The following is a 20,508-nucleotide window of genomic DNA, read 5'->3' on the forward strand; positions in this document are numbered from 1 at the left end:
CTATTAGTTTTCTACACCTCGAATCTGGCCTTCATGGAGAACACATACATTGTGGGGAAAAAAAGCTGCTGAAAGTCATTTACTTCAGATGTTGTTCACATGAGAATCAAGCATTTGCACAAAATCCTGTGACAAAAACCCAATATTCCAATATCACCATGAATACAACAGCCCTATTGTGAAATATGGGAGGTTCTTTGCTTCAACATGGACCGGGAAGATGGTCATAGGTGGTTGTCGAAAGACTTCAATCAGGGAAGCTGAATGCCTCACTTTTCAGATTTTTATGTAAAAAGAAACTATAAAATTGGTATAATTTTTATTCAACTTCAAGCAAAATCCTTAAGAAAAACCCTCCAGAAATGTGTGGTTTAAATGTGGTTAAATGATGCAAAAATTGAGAAATGCAACTTGCATGGCACTGCAGAGTTGATCCTTTTGATGGGTTTTCAATGAATGAAAATATCAATGGTGAGCTCATTCTGGCTGCGGTCCATTTCAACCTCTTGGCCTGTCCATAATAAATCAGCACTGATGTCTATCAACATTCATATAGATGTGACTTTAATGAGGCTGCTGATTTTAGTGGCTAGGAGCATCAGTTACTGTTGTGGAAACAGAGTGTGTGTGTTAACAGGCTATCCACTCTCTCTGCCTGCCCCACAAAGTTATCAGAAGTGTTGCCAGAGCTCAGTCCAATAAGCCAGTTTGTACCCACGATGCCTGTCCCGTCCAAACCTGAGCAGCTGTTAAGAGACGTATCTTCTCGCCTCGGTATGCGCAGAAGTGGAACACGCCGGCCGTTGAGCTGTTCCCTGATGCCCCTATGATTCATGCCTGTTCTGTTCCCTTTCCCAGAATGCAGCTCTGCATGCCTCACTGTGCCTAGGCTCTCACCAACATCAGTATCACTCATCGATCAACCAGAGTGACATCTTGCGTTCTGCGTTGGGTGTTGATCACCCAAGCTGTAATAGGTTGCCATCCAAGTGCAACAGCGGCAACACAAAGCCGCTTCTCGTTCTTGCAGAGTTCAGACATGACATTAAAGTTGCGGTGTTAAAAATCTGCAGTCAATGAAAAGGGATTTAACAGATGTTAGGGTTTTTTTTAACAACTGAAACAGAATTTCTTAGGTTATTTAAAATGATCATCGATCACTGTTTGAGACTGTTTTGTTCTAAAGAAAAAGACTTGTTGACCATAATTCTCATCCAGTTATTTTTGTGTTCTGACTTTTTCTTTGAGGCAAAAATCCTGTTTAGAAGCTTTGTTTTTTCATATCAAGGTTTAGAAATTAGATTTAGGCTCCACTTTTGCCTACAAAATATAGGACATTTTCTTTATTGATGAAGTAGCCTATAATATCTCTATGTAAACTATATAACTTAGATATATTTATATGGCAGTAAATATTTATATTGCATATATTTATATGCAATGATTATATGATAATCATTGCAATTCTATAAAATAAATACAACTGAAGCATTTTTTATTATTTATTTATTTTATTTATTATTTTAAAAAGTATGTATGTATTTTCTTAAGTCACTCTGTGTGACTTAAGAGTGGCGAGGTTAAAGATTTGATTAATCTGGGATATAAATATGTCTTAACAGTAAGGGCTTTCGTCTATGCCACTCTTCAAAATGGGAAAAGCAAGAGAACAGTCCATCCAAGTAAGATGTATTTTTATTGCTCTTTAGAATTCAAGAATATATAACCACTTGGTCAAATTTACCCATATCTGCAGTGAGATCAATAATTCATATGGAGAATAAAGAAGAATTTAAAAAACTAAGCTTTCAGGAAGAAAATTGTTGTGATTTTGTTCATTTAATTTATAACTCTTTTCCCATCTTGACCTGGTAAGTAAGCTATGAATTGTCCTGTACGTATCAAAAACCTTTTTTGATGGCTGGTAAAGACGGAGCAGTAACTGGGAGTGGCTCAATGATCCAGAATATGACACAATTTTCAGTGTAAATTGAGATTGTGCAAACTGTTTGTTAGTATCATAAACAGATGGAACTAACTCAGCAATCGCTTACTTGTGTCGACATGGTCGTCATCTTGGATAGATAGATTTTTTTTTTCATAGATTGTCTGCTCTGATTCTCATTTTATCCTCGATTATAGTTATTATTGCCATAAACAAATCTGTTTAGGGACAAGATATGATATAACCACTATGGCATCTGGGAGTTTTTAAAGCAATTAGAGGAACACCTGAATTACATTACCTTGAAGCCGTGAGATGTATGTTCACTTGAATCACAATTTATTCAGAGTGTGTTCAAGACCGTCTTCTATATAATTATTGAAGCCCTGTTTGATCATTAAATTGTTACACCTTCAGAGTCGTGTGGCTGATCCAGGAACATTCTCGGACATTCTCGACACATTCCTCTCCACCGTGTGTTTTTTGATTAGCATTGTTGTTTGAAAGCTGCTATGGTCACTGGAGATCCTGTCTATGAAATTCACCAGCTATGATCTAATCAGCTGCTTTCAGTCTGTCAGATGGCAGCTATTTATCAACCTTTCCGTTTCAATCCAGGGCCAAATTACAACAAACATCTAATGGCAGAATCTAGTTAAGTCCAAATTCTGTTCAGATTAATGCAATTTCTTAAAAATGTGTTCAGATTGTACAGATGGTCACTTGTAATGCTAATCATAGTACAGTACCATTAAAATTAATTAATCAGTAAATGGAAAAAAGATGTCTTATCTTAGGAAACCCAGCTGATTGCATCGGGTCATTTACTTTCTAGGAATCACTCATTTCTTTCCTTTAAAAAGGCTTGTTGAAATTTTATGAATAGATGTACCAAAGTCTACTTGGAGTAACAGTCACGTACGTCTTTGGTTTTATTCAACTTGACTTTGGAATAAGAGCAGAAAATGTGGTAAACAAAAGATAGTACTTTTATATTGTCCCATTTTAAGAAGATTTTAACTTGTCTACAACTTTTGGAAGACCAGGTAGCCTTACAAAAAGTAATTTTAAAAAAAAGTAACCATCAGCATCCAACTTGTATTATTCTTAGACTGTGGTTGTGGGCCCCACAAAATAAATCTCAATGCCCTCTAAGGGTTACACTTTAAAGACCCCTGACATAAACAATCAGGATGTTAGATTTTGGTAAATAACAGATCAAGTTTAATGTGAAATTATTTGTTACACGAGTAGGAATAATCTGGCAGTCCCTTCATGAAGTAAAGTACTAGTTTTGGATTCAAAACTACTATCTCCATCAAGGTACCTGCAGCACATTTATGTTTTTATTTTACATTAACTGTTAAACTGTTAGTTTAACCCATTAGTTTAAATGAGTTATTCTTTTTAGAGTGAATTGGAGTCAAGAATTGGGCCATAAAAGAAGCCCAAATTGGTATTGGTAAAAGTTTGATAAGTGGATCTTTAATGTATAGTGTTGGAGCTAAGTTATTTTAGTGTTTAGAGTTTGTTGTAACAACTCTTGTCCTAACTCTTTGCTGAACCTTCAACTGAGGAAATGCAGAACACAGGAGGTGCTTAGTGTCTGAGGCAGCAGGACAAGTGTTGCTTTAACTTTAATATTTTTAATTTAGATCTAGAGGAGAAACTATCTGGTATGCTGCTGTGACACTTAAACCACAAGCATGAAGGGCATTTTTAGTATAGTGTTTATGCTTCTGTTTTTTGGGGTTTTTCTTTCTGAAATTAGATTTCCTCTTTTTTAACGGACTTTGTTATGGTTGTGTGTTGGATTGTCAGGGTTGCTCAGTAGTCTGGGTCCATTCCAGCTGGACAGAAAGCCAGTGCAGAGTGGCCTGTCTTGTTTGCTGTTAAGTGTGAATGGAAAAGCTTGCAAGCCATCTAGACAGAGAAGTGTGAAGATGAACCATGCCGACAACAACAAACACCACACTTGTCAAAGTTCACAGAGTTCTTGAAATCAGTGCATCCCATTAAACAGTCTGTTAGTTCTCATTTGTTAAAAAAAAAAACAACAACAACAAAAAATAAAAACAAGTGGTGAGAGATCGAGGTCAGGGATATGGACTCTTGGAAAAAGAAAATGGTAAAAATTTACTTCTCTGACCCCACAGGAACAGAATCGACTGTGTGTGGTTTTCTAATCAGCTGCAAACTGGATTTCTGCTGCTCTGTGTTCAGTAGATAAATAAATCAAATTACTTTATTACTCCCAGAACAAAAATATTTGTTCATACTTAGATTAGCTGTGTGCATGTGTAAACTTGGCAGACTCTGCCTACTCAAACATGCACCCAACACACAATTAGAGCAGGAGTTCTAAACAATAAAAACAAATCACACAGCCTAGTATTACCTTCACAGTAAACTATTCTCGTAAGAACTTTAATGATAAAGCAGAATAAATAAAAAAAAATACTGTGAGGTGTTCTTTTTGGCTTTGAAGTTGTACTTTATTCTGTATTTGAAAGGCCTAGTGGAGACTAATGTTATGCAACTGGTGCAAAGTACCGTCTGCATGGGGTTCTAACATGACACGTCACATTTTTTCCAATGTCTGTTCCTCTGGCTGCAGACTACTTGGCAAAGCACGGCCGTCTCAGCGAGCTGGAGGCAAGGAGAAAGTTCTGGCAGATCCTGTCTGCAGTAGAGTACTGTCACAACCGAAACATCGTCCACAGAGACCTGAAGGCAGAGAACCTGCTGCTGGACGGCCACATGAACATCAAGATTGCAGGTACTTTAAAATCACAGTATGAAAGAGTGTAATATAGATATATGCGTGGGTGTGTGTGTGTATGCAGGGGTGTATCTGTTTATGTAAATATTTATAAATGTCTCCTGTAATATGGGTGCTGGCTGGAAGAATTCAAAAGCTTGTTCTGATTAATTGATTGATTTTTATTCAACAGACTCATGGTCCACAGACAGAAAAAAGGAACAAATACAGTACAGACCAAAAGTTTGGACACACCTTTTAATTCAATGAGTTTCCTTTATTTTCATGTCTATTGACATTTTAGATTCACAATGAAGGCATCAAAACTATGAATAACATGTGGAAATATGCACTAAACAAAAAAGTGTAAAACAACTGAAAATACCCCTTATATTCTAGTTTCTTCAAAGTAGCAACCTTTTGCTGTGATTACTGCTTTGCACACACTCTGCATTTTCTTGATGAGCTTCAAGAGGTCGTCACCTGAAATGGTTTTCACTTCATAGGTGTGCCCTGTCAGGTTAATAAGTGGGATTTATTGCCTTTTAAATAGTCATGAAAATAAAGAAAACCCATTTTAATTAGAAGGTGTGTCCAAACTTTTGGTCTGTACTGTATATGATACACAACAACAACACATAACATACTGGAGTAGATTAAGGTGTGTGTGTTAATAAACAAGCAGCATTTAAAGCTACACTTGCATCTCGAATAATTGGGATATTATTAAAAAATAAATTGATTTATTTCACTTCAGTTTCTAAAAAAAAAAAAAAGCGAAACGTGTAGGTTCAAATCACTACGAGTAATGCATTCGGAACCTTTATTTCTGGCCATGTTGATAAACATAGCCTATAACTGAGACAAAAAGACAGTTTCTTAGAGAATTAGAATAATAAGTCACAATATTGTTATTTACTAAATAGAAATGTACAGTATATGCATTCATTACTAGGCTGTGCATAATTTTCCACCATACTTTTTCCTTCTGTTAAACTTTGCATTAATATGGCTTGGAAAAGAGCTCTGAGCTGCCATCTTCACCAACAATGCACTGTCAAGACAAGCTGTTGTCCCCTAATTAGGGCTGCACAATATATTTCAAATTTATCCCCATCGCAGCATTGCTATATGCAATATGCATTTCATATAGAACTGTAATCACTGTTAGCTAACCTTTCCCATGCATTCATCCTTTTTTGCATATAAAATGGTAAGAGTTGTTGCTTAAAGTAGTGTAAAATTGGTTTAGATGCCAGAAAGCCTGATTTCAATAAAAACATTGTTTAGATAAAACAAAAAATGCATTTTATAACAGTGGTAGCTAGCTAGACCACTCATTATCTGGGAGCTATGTTTTCCATTAACCCAAAGCAGAAAGACATTAACACTGTTCAGCTGTTTGATTTTTTTTTTTAATCACAAGTCATAATTGTTTTCACAACATTGCCTAACATTATGACATGTTTTTCCACCTCTGATTGTATTATAACATAAACATAAAATGACACTTATGTCTTAAAAATTCACATTTCTGAGAAACTGATCCACTTTTCAAACTTTGACTAGATTGACTAGTTGACCACTTTGGAGAAAGAGTAAAGGATGTAGCTAAGAAATTATAATCCCCATAAAAGTGGGTAAAAATATAGATGTCCAAGAACAACAGACTCTCTGTTTAACTTCATGTAACTCAGAGAAAATTACTTTTGTTCTTAAATGATTTCAGCCAAGTTGTGTCTTTTCCTGAAGGAAAACAACTGGGACCAATAACAGAGTGAAAAAGAAATTTGCTTTGCTAGTCACCCTATGTACATGTCAGACCTCAGTGCCTTTTAGTTCTTCTAATTGGAATAGAAGCTTTACTGGAACTTTACTGATGAGCATTTCAGCTACGTAATTTGATTCAGTCTTTCTTTCTTTTTTTTTTTTTTTTCAACAATTTTTTTAAATGTTTTCTTGAGGATGAAAAACTGAATATGTAATTTACCACAGCAATAATTTTCACAAACATGCCTAGTTCACAGCTTGTCTTTCCTGCACAGTAGATTAAATTTGAAGCAGCAAAACAATGAACAGAACATTACCTGACTCATGATGAGACAAAGCATGTCTGGAGCAACAGAAGATTGTACATTCGGTGCTTTTTCTTAACCCTGAAACCTGCGATCATAAGTTAGGCTGATGGTTCGTACAGTCGACATGTTGGATTCGTGCTGTGTATTACTGGAGTTGCTGCACACTTTTATCCTCTGAGTTACTTCCTTTCAGTTCTGGCTTTCATTATTTGAACCCAGTACAATTTTGAATAAGTCTTGTCTTGAGCCCTAAGCCTAGACAAAGCGCCAGTGCTTCTGGGTTTCATGCTCTGCAGCCCTGTCAAGCCTCCGGATTTCTAAAGGCCACCTCTGGTCCATCTGTATGAAGCTTAACTGGTGGTCAGTCAGAGGAAAGGTCATAGTCATGGCAGCTGCAGAGGAGAGCGCAACAGTAGCAGCAGGGAGTGCCCTTGATGTTTTCACTTCAAACATCCCCTTTTGGGTCAAGTTGACAGATTGAAGGCGATGGAAAAAAAGAAGTAGAGAAATGATTAATAAGTAAAGAGTGGCAGGATTAGAAGAAATAGCCGTTTAATAAATCATTATCATTATACGGTGTTTTTTAACTATCTAATTTGCAACTATCTAATATTCATCCCTTAGGAATAACAAAATGGTAGTGTTCTTCAGCTTGTAATTTCTTAGGTTCACATGATGAATAAAAAATAACACCACATTAACACTCTGCCACACACTGGCCTTTATAGCTGTATTAAATCTCATTTAATTCTTATAATTTGAAACTATCCATACATGAATGTTGTTGACAGAGCCCTAAACCCTCGAGGTATTTTTCATGGCCAGTTAGGAGATGTGGACACCTCAAACATTCACCAGTGCACGTCAGCAAAACTAATTCGTCTGTGTTTTCGTATTTTATTACTGCAGTGGTGGGGAAAAGGAAATTAATCATGTTAAAGCTACTCTGTCATTTTTAATTGAGATTAGTAAAGTAAAACTTTTACCTAATAGTCAGTTATAGTTTTCAGTTTTTATTAATCAAATTTAACAACTTTTATTTGCTGATTATTTTTTCTTAAATATAGGAAAGAAATAGCTCAATAGCATCTGTTCATGCTTAGCAATATCTTTTTTTATAACATGGGTAAAATTTATTTGGCTTTTGGGTTGTTTAGATTTTGAAGTATTTACATTTTTTTTTGCATCAGAAAAGTTCCACTTGTTTTGATTTTGTAATACTTTCTTCATCCTTTAGTCTTTTTGAGAGAAAAAAGGTCACTATTGGAAAAAAACTGGTATTGAAAAATAGCTTTATTGGAGCTTCTTGGTCTGTGATTTGCCTAAAATAAGTGAAAAAGCACCAAACATCCAAAGACAACCTGTCAGCTGTCCTGTGTTTAAAAGGCTGCTCCAAAAGTATAAAGTGCTAAAAGAAATGTTAATTATCTGTACACAAAACTTGCCGTTAGTCAGGGAGCCCAGTCTAGACCCGTACATAGGGTTTAATCTTTTACACAAACATGGTTACCAAAGATGAAGAAGAATTCTTTAAATTCATCTAGCAAACAGAAAAAATTCAGTTTTATTTTTTCCAAAGTGCTGTTTCTTGCTTTTCAACTGTTTTGTGCAAAGGTTTTCATGTGGTGCTGGATGCATACCGATTATAAAACCCTGCTGCTACAGTAGATGGTTTTATGTCCATGTCAGAAACAGGCCTGAAGCTGATTTAAACCTGCTAATGTGCACCTAGGGAGAAGCATTGCGGTTTGAAACAGGGAATGTGCAGGATGAGTCGGGAGAGGAAGTGGCTAAAGTTATAGGTATTTCAACAATGTGAAGAGAAAAAGGACAACCTGTTGTTAATGTAGTTACTATAGTCCACTGCCATCCAAACTCTATTACCATTGTAATTAAATCTGCAACTTCAGTAATCTGGCCTGTAACAGCAGCATGACGTAAGGTGAACTATATTTCCAGTGCAACCTGTCTGATATTATGCTAATGCTGCTGTGTTCAACACCAAGACATCCCTCCTCTCCTCCACCCGCCCCAACTACCACCCACCCTTCCCATAGAGCTGAGACTGCTGTTGGTAGCCTGCAGCGAGTGTTTGACGTCAACTCGTCTGCTCAGTATTCAGCTCCATGAAATGGGTCACAGCTTCTGACGATAAACCAGCTGCAGCTCTCCGCTCTGCCTTCATCTCCCAGCTCACCTCTGCAGCAGCATCTGACTGTCAGCATATCTGTAGTAAACTCAACATGTCGCACTACTTTCCCCTTCATGTCACACCTGGTGCCACCTGCATTGCAATCGCTAAATGCTCTGATTTGACTCTCATCTGCAGCAGTTTGATAATCTCTCAAATCGGATTCTAACATGTATTTGTTCTTGAACCTTCTGCATCTTTTCCAGGAAAGAAAAGGTTTGCAATCCGGATTTATTGCTATCATCCCCTTTGAAACTTAAAAAAAAAATCTATTTTTTTGTTTGTTTGAACTCGGAAGAGATTATGAAAGACACAGTAAATGGCTTTGGGGACGAGTTTTATATCTATAGACCCCCACATAAGATTAAACATGCTGTCTCAGACTCTATAACATTGCATATTGAGCATGAACCCACACCACCTCTAACCCCATTATGTAAGGCAGATTTGTTCTTTTTTTAATCTGTTATTTATTTGTTTTTCAGTGCATTTTTCTGTTTATGTAACTGGTGAAGATTATGGAAAAAACAGAGGGGGTGGAAACTAAAGTGCACATGTCTGGTCCCCTGACAGCTTCCATTGATAATGGATTGCTAAGCAAGGGGGTTTTGTCTCTTTTTTTCTGCTGGGTGTCATAAATCATAAAATACGACTAGCTGTGTCTGTTAAAAGGGATTAATTATATTATTAATGAGAACAGGTCTATAGAATATCTAATTTGCATAAATAAGAGAAAAATACAAAAGAGGAAAATCTGACAAAAAGATGACAAATGCTTTGCTTGAATGATTTCCCATTCCAATGTCGGTGCAGAGGGATTTGTATAGTTTGACTGGATTTTATTAAAAGGCAGACATGACTTTAATAGTATGTTTGTAATAGTTCCCAACGCCTCTCTCCTCTTAAGATGAAAATCAAAGTTAGATTCATTCTGCACACAACCAATAGAAGCCCACATGAGTGACCTAATGTCAGTCTCAAGGGGAGGTTGCCTCATACAAAGGCCCATTTCCTCAATGTGCAAAAATGTGGATTGCAAACTGCATTACGCAAAACCTCCTCACAGATACTTGATGTTTAAGCAACTTTGTTCTGCATGTTGGTGTTTTTGCAATAGATGTTCAGGGTGCTTCATCTTCTTACAATTTTTCGCAGGCAAAGTTTTTTTTGCACTTTATTTGTTGCTGTATCGACTAAATGCGGGTGTTTTGAAATTATCTCTAATCTTCTTGATGTTGCTCTTTGACCCCTTTTAGATTTTGGATTTGCAAACTTCTTCCAGCCCGGGGAACCTCTGGCCACATGGTGCGGCAGCCCGCCTTATGCTGCCCCAGAAGTCTTCGAAGGACAACAGTATGAGGGACCGCAGCTGGACATCTGGGTAAGATGACAGATTACATAACAGAAGATGGTGGTGTCACTTTGCTCTCTAATTCTTTAATTTATTATGGGGACATCAAAAATCTCAGCTGACTTGGAGAATTTATATTATATTATTATAATATTTAATGTTTTTTTTGTTTTGTTTTTTATTTTACCGTGTCGGATATATTAAAGATGTGTTCAAATAATTTAGATAAATTTAAACTACGAAAATAAAACCCAGTCTGCAGTGTTAAATTTAGTCATCTTGTGAAAAAAAATCCCATCTTTCAAAATGATCATTAACAAAATCCTTTGTGGCACAATTATTGAAAGGTCAAAAAGTCTTGCATAAACAGATCTGAGCTAAATGATTTTACTTTAGTTAATTGTCTGTAGGGTCAAGGGCCATGCGGTTAAGTAACGATTTTCTGCTTAACATCATTTTTAAAATGACATGACAAAAAAGAGGCCCACGTTTTTAAAATGGAAAACATCCATTTTCAAGTAAGCCAGATGTTCAGTGATCAATTAGTTACTTGCCCAAGTTTTACCTTACCTACCCTCTGAGTAATAAGTACAATTTTAAATAACTAGAATTGTGACATTCAAGGTTGAACGAGGACTCATATTCATCTCGTCACCTTGCATGGTGAGAAGGTCTATCTACATGGCAACCAGTTATTTTGGAAGCAGAAATAGTCGTTTTCTGACCTACCATCACAAATGTAAACATCCAGACTTTGCTGCTCTCTACTGTTGCTTTTGCTTTAGTCGGATGGGACTTGAGTTCTTCAGCAACACACATTCTAGATTGGTTTTGGTGAAAAACGGAAGATGAATATTGGGGAAAAGTATCTCAAAGCCCTCTGTAAAGTGAAGTGGTGGCTCTGTAATGCTGTGGGCCTGATGGCCTGCACAAGGAAACTGAAAATATGTCTTCATTAGTTGTTTTACAGGGATAATGATCCTAAGCAAGTGAACAAATCAAGACGGCAATGATTCACTGAACACAGTCACTTCTCACAATGATGTCACTCCCCATAACTAATTCCTACGTTCTTTTCATGTTGGGCAAAGTATTACCAGCAACGGTGTTGGTTTGTCACTGGTTTTCTTAAAAACATTTGTTAATAAAGGATTTATCAACCCTCTTTAATAAATGTGTTCAGATTAAAAGTTGTTTTCTGAGGTGTAAACAATGCTAAGAGGATTTCAATACCTCATATCTCTATTTGATCCTCCTGATTGTTCCTAAGCTCACCTTGCTCCGTCTTGTTTTGCAGAGCATGGGGGTTGTGCTGTATGTGCTGGTTTGTGGTGCATTGCCATTTGATGGGCCCACTCTGCCTGTGCTGCGACAGAGAGTCCTCGAAGGAAGGTTTCGAATCCCCTACTTCATGACTGAAGGTGAGAAGCAACAGCTGACATATTCTTTGAGGCAGGAGAATATGTCCGTAGTAGAGTTTGGAAATGCAGCATGAAGTCAAGGAAATTTCCATCTATCAGCTACAGTAGTCAGGAGGATGTTTTGTTATATTAATTTGAAGGGGATTCAGTATGGGGCAGTCGGGGAGTGTTGAGGGTTATGTGTGCGTGCCGGCTTTGCAGTGAGTCAGGCTGTCTCAGAACAGCCCTGCTGTTAACGGCTGTGCTAGCTCGCTGGCTGCAGATTAAGTCCAGAGCCGGAGCTGTTTATGTAACGTGGGGAAGAGCCAGTGAAGCCCTCCAGCAACTCACAGGAGACTTCGCGTGTTGGTTTGAGTCACCCTCCCGTCCCGTGAGTCGTCTTCCTGTCCGTCCGAGTTCCCTTGTATCTGATCTGAGAGGCTGGCGTCGCCAATAGGGACTTTTTCTTTCTGTTCTGCTTCTTTCAAGACATGGAGGGAATGTAGGAGTGAAAATCTCACCTCATGGGCCAAATTGAAACTCAAACCCGCCTTCTTACCCTCAGTCCAACACCCCCCCTCGTTCCCCTAACAGAGGGGAACAGCGTGTGCTGATTACTTCATCGAGAAACAGTCCATCTTGTTTTGCTGTCTCTGACTAACGCCATGGTGTGCGGTACAGCTCGGTGCTGTAAACTCTCACCAGAACACATCAGAGTTCTGCGAATATAGAGGACTCATCAACCACACGTCTCCTTACTGAACAGGACCTTTGAGTACTTAGCATTAATATGTTAAAGATCATTAATGTGTTTTAAATACAACCAATATCAGTACTACTAGCAGGATTCCTACACAGTCTGGAATTTAATTGCAATCCTTTCCAGGTGTGGATAAGTATGGAAAAATAAAATAAGGGTATGGAGAAACATTTGTATTTCCAGACTTGAGCTCCTTTCTCATTGTGTAAATGTTGTGTTCTTTCTTCTCTCTTTTTTTCCTTCCTGGTATACATCATTTTGTCCTTGAGTTCTTTCCTACTCTCTTTCCCTTTTTTATTCCATCCTCGCTTCAGTCTTTCCTTTTTCCCTCCTTGTATTTCATTCATAATTTCCTTTCCATTCTTAAGTCCTATCTTCTTATTTTACTTCTTCCTTGTTCCTTCATTCCTTTCTTCCTCTATACATATGTGTTTGCCCTAATTTTACAAAGAGCTTCAATAGTTTAAGCTATAAAATGAATGTGAAGAACTGAGAATCCTGGAAACATCTGAAGCTTTTACCTGAACAACATGTTGGTTTTGCCTCCCCCTCGTCTCCCCTCACTGCAGCTCTGTCCCACTCGGGCATTCAAGTGTTAAATTGGATGGCTTTGTGGTTAGGTCATGATGGTGCGATGTTCCATCTTAGAATGGTGCGTCAGTCAATCAGCCATGCAGCCCCGTGGATTTTCAGTGGCAACAAGTTTGCAGTTTTACCTGCCCTTGGGTGAAGCAAAAGCTCTGGTATTAACTGTCACCTCAAACATGGCTGCAGCAAAGTCAGGTGCTTTCTGGGTCAAACAAATATAACATTGTGAATTTGTTTTAAAGCAGGTCGCAATTGATAATCTTCTGAAAGGCGGGAGTTTAATGTAAAACTGGAGTGAAGGTCACACTGTTTATGTGTCAAATGGGAGGATAAATTTAACTTGGCTGACCTACCGAGGTGGAAAACGTGTTGAATGGAGACTTTAGTAGATCAGCAGGTTGAATGAGGAGAATGTGCAACAGGGAGTTAATGTGGGCCAGCAGCTCCTTAGGCTTTCTAATGTGTTCTTAAGGGAAGATGGGATTTATGGCCTGATCCTTACTTAAAAAAAAGATCCAAAAAAAGGCTGTATGGGTTAAATATTTTGAAATTGCAACCAAAAATAGTCTTGAAAAGTCTGAATTTACGGAATACTGTCAGTTTGGAAATTGGCCTGAAGTTTGCTATGTAAAGCAGCTTTTCGTCATATTTTCCAAGACAAATAATGAATACGTTTCTAATTATGCAATGCTTTTTTTTTTTTTTTACATTAGCTGCATATTTAAATGATATTTTACTTTTAGCACATCTCTCAGCAATCAGTTACTTCCTGGAATGTAAACTGAACAAAAATAAAAAAAAACTGGGCCATCGAACTGCTTATTTTCCTCTATATAACTTTATACAAGGGTCATAAACCGCACTTCTAAATCTGCATCTAGTTAAGTGTTTGACAGTCTAACGGTGTAACAGTTTCAAAGTAGAGATGCGCTTAAATAAAGAATTATGAAGTCAATTTGTGACCTTTAACCTGACAATACAGATTACAGTCAAATTCAATTTCTACTTAAGCACAATAATATAAAACATGAGAACAGCTTGAAAGTAATTTTATTCTGGCCTTCCTGCTGAGAGTCGTCTGTTTTATTATCTGGTGTGTGTCATCCAAATAAAACATATTTGGATGAAGACTGTGTTAGATGTTAGTGCACTGAGTTGTATATGAGAAGAGAACTGATCCTTACCTTAAAGCTGCAAGTAGGTAATGTTTATAAAAATATGATTATACCCATTTTTCAAAAATGACTCTATGTCCTAACAGTTAAATATGAGACAGATAACGTGGTCCTATTGCCATCTGCAGAAATACACCGTTCAGTCAGAAACAACCAATCAGAGCCAGAAGGAGGATTTTAGTGCTGTCAATCGTCCTCGTGTATGTGCTGCAGCTTTGCTAAGAGAAGCAACTTACTGTTAAAGGAAAAACTGTTCATTGTCAGCCATGCTAATTACCCTTAGCATTCAAGGCTGGTTCTGGTGAGGTGAAGGAGCGATGGCACAGAAGAGAGAACGTGTTTTTAATAGTTTTTGAAACAGAACTCCTCTAAATTGGTCCAGATGCCTAGAAATCCCTCGATAAAATGCAAACTCCAGCCTCATCTTGTTACATTGGACATTCAGATCATTAAAAATGAAAAGTGTTCAAGAAATTCTATGTTGAAATTTTTGCATTCACGTGTGTAGAATAATGCTTCAGAATAAATTGTACATGTTAATGTCTTGAAAAGCATAATCTTAATTAAAGGTGTTTTAACAAATGACAAATCCAATAATCTTAAGTTGTTGTGAGGTTTTCAGATGCATTACAAGAAAAAAAAAATATTCCAACTGATGCAAATAAGACTTGGCAGCGGAAGAATGATTGCAGCGATTTTACTTATGAGTCCACCGGTTCTGATTCAAGAAACGAATGGTGGAAGTAAATGTTGGAAGGATGCTGAGTGGCAGGCAGGAATGCAGGGTGCAGCCAAGGGAACCGTAATCCTGTTAACAGTCCAGCTGTGTCTGACGTCAAACTTATCATGCCACCAAATGGAGGTGGGGAGCTCTCATTAGGAGGGGAGGAAAGTGGAAAATCTTGAGAGCAACTAAGGAAAGAATATAGCCGATTTTTCTTGAACCGTCATTTTCACCTCACTTCATCAGGGCTGCTTGTGGCAGTTATTCTTGTTTATTATGACTTGTAAAAATGGTTCTTTCATTTGATAATACAGTGGTCTTAAAATACAGAAAAACTTTTTGTGCTCTTTATAATTTCTCCATCCCCTCCTTTTAGACTGTGAGCACCTGATCCGCAGGATGCTGGTACTGGACCCATCCAAGCGTCTGTCTTTGGCCCAGATCAAGGAGCACAAGTGGATGACTCTTGATGTTCCTGTACAGAGGCCGGTTCTGTACCAGCAGCCGCTGTCTGCAGAGGGCGAGGCCGGCGTCGGAGAGTACAGCGAGCAGGTCCTCCGCCTCATGCACAGCCTCGGCATCGATCAACATAAGACCATAGAGGTAAGGGCCAGGCATGACGTCATTCTGCACATGTTAATGCAGCACAGTAACTTTATTTCCAACAATGTTTTTTGTAAAAGATGAAATCTTTACCTGATTGTGCTCTTTTTCTCATTATTTCTGTAAAATTAAAGAACAAATCAGTGTATTTTTTATAACCGTCATAAATCAGTGTTTATGCAAGTAATGGGGGCCAGGATTATATGATTATTATCATTAGTGAACTGATCAACAGTGTAATTCATTTTTGCAAGAAATCGACCCTTTGCTCAGTAAGGAACATGCTTGTAAAGTTAGGTGCACTGTTGCCATGGATGGATGCTTTAGCTCAGAAGGTAGATGTTAAAAACGACACAAAAACACTGACTAAACCTGCATAGTGGAAATAGTGAAAATTCAGTTCAGTGTGTAAGCATGTCCAATGACCAAACCATGTTATCAATATTGACTAAAAATAATTGTGATTATGGTGGGGGTTTTTTAATTATTATTAAAGCAGCCTTATCTCAGCTCAGTAGTGTGAGCTCTATGATTCAGACTCAAAACACAGCTTTCAGAACCTATGTAGCAACAACCAGTGATCATTTTAAGAACCTACTTTCTTTTTTTTTTACATAAATGCCCATTTTAACTGCTACAATTTTAACACTTTGTTAAATCTGCTCATTCTCCCTGGTGTTTAGGCATTTTTTGTCACAATAACAGTTTATTTTATTTTTGTTCCAGCAAATAATCTTGACATAATTGGCATTTGTATGTGATTTGTTGATATTTGTGCAGTTTGTGGAAGATTTTGTCTCTAAACCAAAATTATTTTTGACTTGACAAAATGAAAGAAAGATAACTTATGATCCAATGCGTGCCAAACATGTTTTTAAGCATGGAAAAGGTAGTGTTATGGTGGGATTTCTGGCTGACAAGAGCTGTATGCATTGAATCCAAAGTACATAGTAGGAGAAATGCACAAGCATAAGGAAAAATGTAATAATATAAAAATAGGAAGAATGGTGTGAAGATCACTGAATTACAGTCTGAATTATTCTGCACCAAGCAACTGACTGTCTAATCTGTCAGGATTATCTGAACCTGTATGCTGTTCTCAGTTTGTTCTATCCAGACTGTAATTTATGCATACTCTGGGTTTTTCATCATGCTCCTTTAACACACAGTCTGTGGGCTGTATTTTTATCTTCCCTCTGCTTTCCATCTTCTGCAATAACCCAGTTTCACACGGGGATGATTAAAGAATAATCTCATCAGATGTTAGATGCTGTCAAATTTAAGTAATCTTTTTTTTAAAAAAAAGAAAAAACAGGAGTATGAACTTCAGTTGCAGACTCCAGCACTTATCCTGTCTGTCATCCTCCAGTCTCTGCAGAACAAAAGCTACAACCACTTTGCTGCTATTTACTACCTACTGGTGGAGCGGCTCAAGGCACATCGCTGCAGCTTCCCTGTTGAACAGAGGCTCGACGCTCGCCAGCGGCGCCCCAGCACCATCGCTGAACAAACCGTCATCAAGGTAACAGCAGAGCTTCAGAGCATCTGAATAATGCGTGCTGATTAGTATCCCTGCCTCTCTGATCAAAGCTGCGTTATTCACACCTGCACCCTGGAACAAATGGACAGAGACGGCCCAATAATTTATTTATCCATCTCTTCTGTGCTCTCTCTCAGCCTTGATCTTAATGCGTTACCCTCGATTACATTATTCATTATTTTCCTGTCTGTGAACACTTCTCACATCCCAGGGAAACTTGTCTTTAATTTGCCTCACCATCTAGAATGCAGTTCTTCCTTGTATGAACCTTTAACATTAAATCTACTGCAATGGTTTTGTGTGCATAACACTATACTTCCTGGCTGTAAATTATATACAGAACTACTGAGAATTATAGCACGTATGATGATTTATATACAACATTGCCTTGGTTTTGGTCATTTTAACATTTGGAACAGTAATATGAGGCTCTCAAAATTGTTTATGGTTACAAATTTAGTTTCTCTTAAAGTTTCATCAACATTTACCACAAGGCTAATGATTTATTTAAATTGTCCATTACTAAAAGCGACATTATTCTCTAAATTAGTGTGAATTTAATTTATTGATATCAAAGCCTTTCTTTAAATTTATCACGTCTCTTTCTTCTGCTTTGAGAACTCATGGCAAACCTTTGCTTAGTGATCCATTGCAAATATATTTTTTACTGATCAGGCTTTTACTGGCACATGCTTTTTCTAGTTTTCTTTGTCGTCTGACCTGCTAATTATTTTTTTATTATTATTTATGAATTCCATAAACAAGAGAGAAAAAGGTGCTACAGGTTGTTTGGTTGAGGTTGTAGCTCTACGTCCCATAGAAAATGAGGGAATTATAAATTGCTGTTGTGATGCATTAGTTCTTAGCCGGATTTTGGTGGTGCTTGGTGTGAATTTAATGAACGGGGGAAAAAGTTCAATCTGTGGCCGATTGTTTGGTAAATTTCCATTTTTGATTGATATAAAACGTTTAGGGTTGAGCACAGATTTTTGTGGTACACCACAGGTAACCTTCATTAAGTCAAAATCTGCTTTAATTATCTGATAATTCTGATATCTGTTCTTAGACTAACTTTTATTAAAGAATGTGTGATTCCTATAATACTATATCTCTCCTGCTTTTTCAGCAACAGTTCCTGGTGTACCTTAGTGTTGTCATAAAAATTGTTAAAAACATTACTGACACATCTTTCTGTCTTTGCATTTCTTCCACTTCACAGTCCACTAGCGGTTCAGCACAGGTGGGGCTGCCCCTGCAGGGTGTACGCTTGTTGCGTCCCCCCACCGTTCCCCAATCCACCTCTGACGCCTGCAACTTCCCTCAGACCGCATCTCCTCTGGAGCAGAATTTCATGATGGAGGACATCAGCACGCCCAAAGTAGGTCCAAGGGAGTGTATGAGGGTGTGTTTTTGTTTGCGTCTCTGCCTCCATGTCATGTCTAATTCACACTTGTTTTTAAGTATTAGTTAGAACAGTCATTATCAGCTTGTGACTTACTTTGATAGCTGTGTTCATTTGGGGTGAACCAGACTTGCGTGCGGGCGTGTGTGTGTGTGTGTGTGTGTGTGTGTGTGTGTGTGTGTGTGTGTGTGTGTGTGTGTGTGTGTGTGCACCAGACTCCTTTGAGGTTTGGAGCGTCAACCTGCCTGAGTGCAGCTGACATGTCCTCTTATGTAAGCACTCAGCCACATTCACATCAGACAGGACAGCTGCCCGTCCTGCACGGCTCCACACACACTGTGCTCTCCTTTTCATCAATGCCAACCAGCGACCTTTACCTCCAGGCCTGCTGTTTCCCTGACCTCCTGTTACAGAACATAGACGCTGTTCATCTGTCGCGACGGTTTCACACACCTTCAGGCTTGCACCGAATGCTCAAGCTTTCTTTTCCATCTTACCCCCCTTTTCACAGCTTCAATAAAGAATGACTTGTAAGTCGCTGCGCGTGCGGGCGTGTGTGTGTGTGTGGACTTGAGGGCGTGTGTGTGCGTGTGTTTGGTAAGCAGAACGAAGCGGTAAGTAAGGGGGCATGTTATCTGCGTGACTGGAGTCTGGTTATGTAAGCGGTCCTGTGATGATGATGGGACCTAATGCGGAGCCGAGTGAACACACATGGACAGGAAGCCGCTGCGCTACCCTCCGCGATCTCGCCGCCCAGACTTCCCGCCCCTCAGCCAACAAATCATTTTTTTTCTTCCTCGCCATTGGGCAATCTTCCTCCTCCTGTTTCTTTTTTTTAACTGCCCCCTCACTTTTCATTCAGTTTTGTCCTTCTCCACTCCTTTCGATCGTTTCACCTCTGTATCTCCTTGACCTACCGCTTCTTTGTGTCTCAGCTCTCAATGTGTTTTTTTTTTTTTATTCGATGTGAGTCTGTTAGATAACAGCATTCCTATCTCGGCACACTAAAGAAAGCAGATGTGGATTTGGGCAAAGCTGCTCTTTCTAGATCAACACCAGGCTTTGTTGTTACTGCAGCAGTCAATATAGATGATCTATGTGTGTGACTGCATACTGGCTTGCAAAATTACTCATAACCATTGAACTGTTTCACGTTTTATCACATTAACAACCACAAAGCTCAATGTATTTTATGATCCGTCAACTCAACGCAATAAAAAGGATACTTGTATTATTATTTTTATTTTTTTTTTTTTGCAGATGCAAATCTAAAAAGATCTCGTGGAGCATATTTCAGTACATCATGTGAACAACTACTAAGACCTGGCTGTCAATTTACAGGGTTCAAATGGGTTCTTGAAATCCTTGAAAATAGTTGAATTTCAATTAGATGTTCTCAAGGTTTGGAAAATTCTTCATATTCAGACTGCGCAGTTTTGCAATAAACCTCATCTAATGTTTGAATAACATTTGGAAACATTATTTACAATTGAGCAAATGTTACAAAAAGAATCTTTAAAAATTTTTAAGTTTTTTGGCATTTAGGGAGTGGAAATAATTTGAATATTTTTAACTGACCTAAAGCAAGAGAAGTTTGATCAAATTTAACTTCAGACTGTGAGGAAAAAAAACTTCTTTTTTGTCTTGTTAGATGTATGTAAGCATCTGGTTTCAAATTGATAGTGTGTTTAAACATTTAATTTGAGCAGGAAGGTCATGAGCTTAACACGCAATGCTTAGATTGAGAGAATGGGAATAATATTGATCTGTTTAATTGAAACACAAGTTCTTATATTTTATATTTTAAAGTTATTGAAATTATGGGACTTGCTTTGTTAAATTAGTTTTTTGTGTAGGAAGCGCTGCATGTAGCTTACTTCAGGTGCTTTGGTCAGTTGAGAGCAAACTAGAATGTTTTAGCGTATATATAAATTGATATGCGTTCATAACACACCATCCCCACCCTTCAACATGGTGGTGACAGCATCAT

General features: G+C 38.0%; 1 protein-coding gene across 3 annotated transcripts in view; it reads left to right on the plus strand.

The window, feature by feature from the left end:
- The window catches only part of sik2b (salt-inducible kinase 2b), a 49,596-nt gene that overhangs the window by 18,907 nt on the left and 10,181 nt on the right, over positions 1-20,508 (plus strand). For all 3 annotated transcript variants that reach the window (XM_028045501.1, XM_028045499.1, XM_028045502.1), the window contains 6 exons: positions 4,563-4,724; positions 10,232-10,356; positions 11,624-11,747; positions 15,350-15,576; positions 16,946-17,098; positions 18,336-18,494. In XM_028045501.1, the coding sequence (XP_027901302.1) occupies positions 4,563-4,724; positions 10,232-10,356; positions 11,624-11,747; positions 15,350-15,576; positions 16,946-17,098; positions 18,336-18,494 (950 nt within the window). The remainder of the gene's footprint in view (positions 1-4,562; positions 4,725-10,231; positions 10,357-11,623; positions 11,748-15,349; positions 15,577-16,945; positions 17,099-18,335; positions 18,495-20,508) is intronic.

The sequence above is a fragment of the Xiphophorus couchianus genome, chromosome 18 (genome assembly GCF_001444195.1).
Source record: "Xiphophorus couchianus chromosome 18, X_couchianus-1.0, whole genome shotgun sequence".
In the NCBI taxonomy this organism is placed as follows: Eukaryota; Metazoa; Chordata; class Actinopteri; order Cyprinodontiformes; family Poeciliidae; genus Xiphophorus; species Xiphophorus couchianus.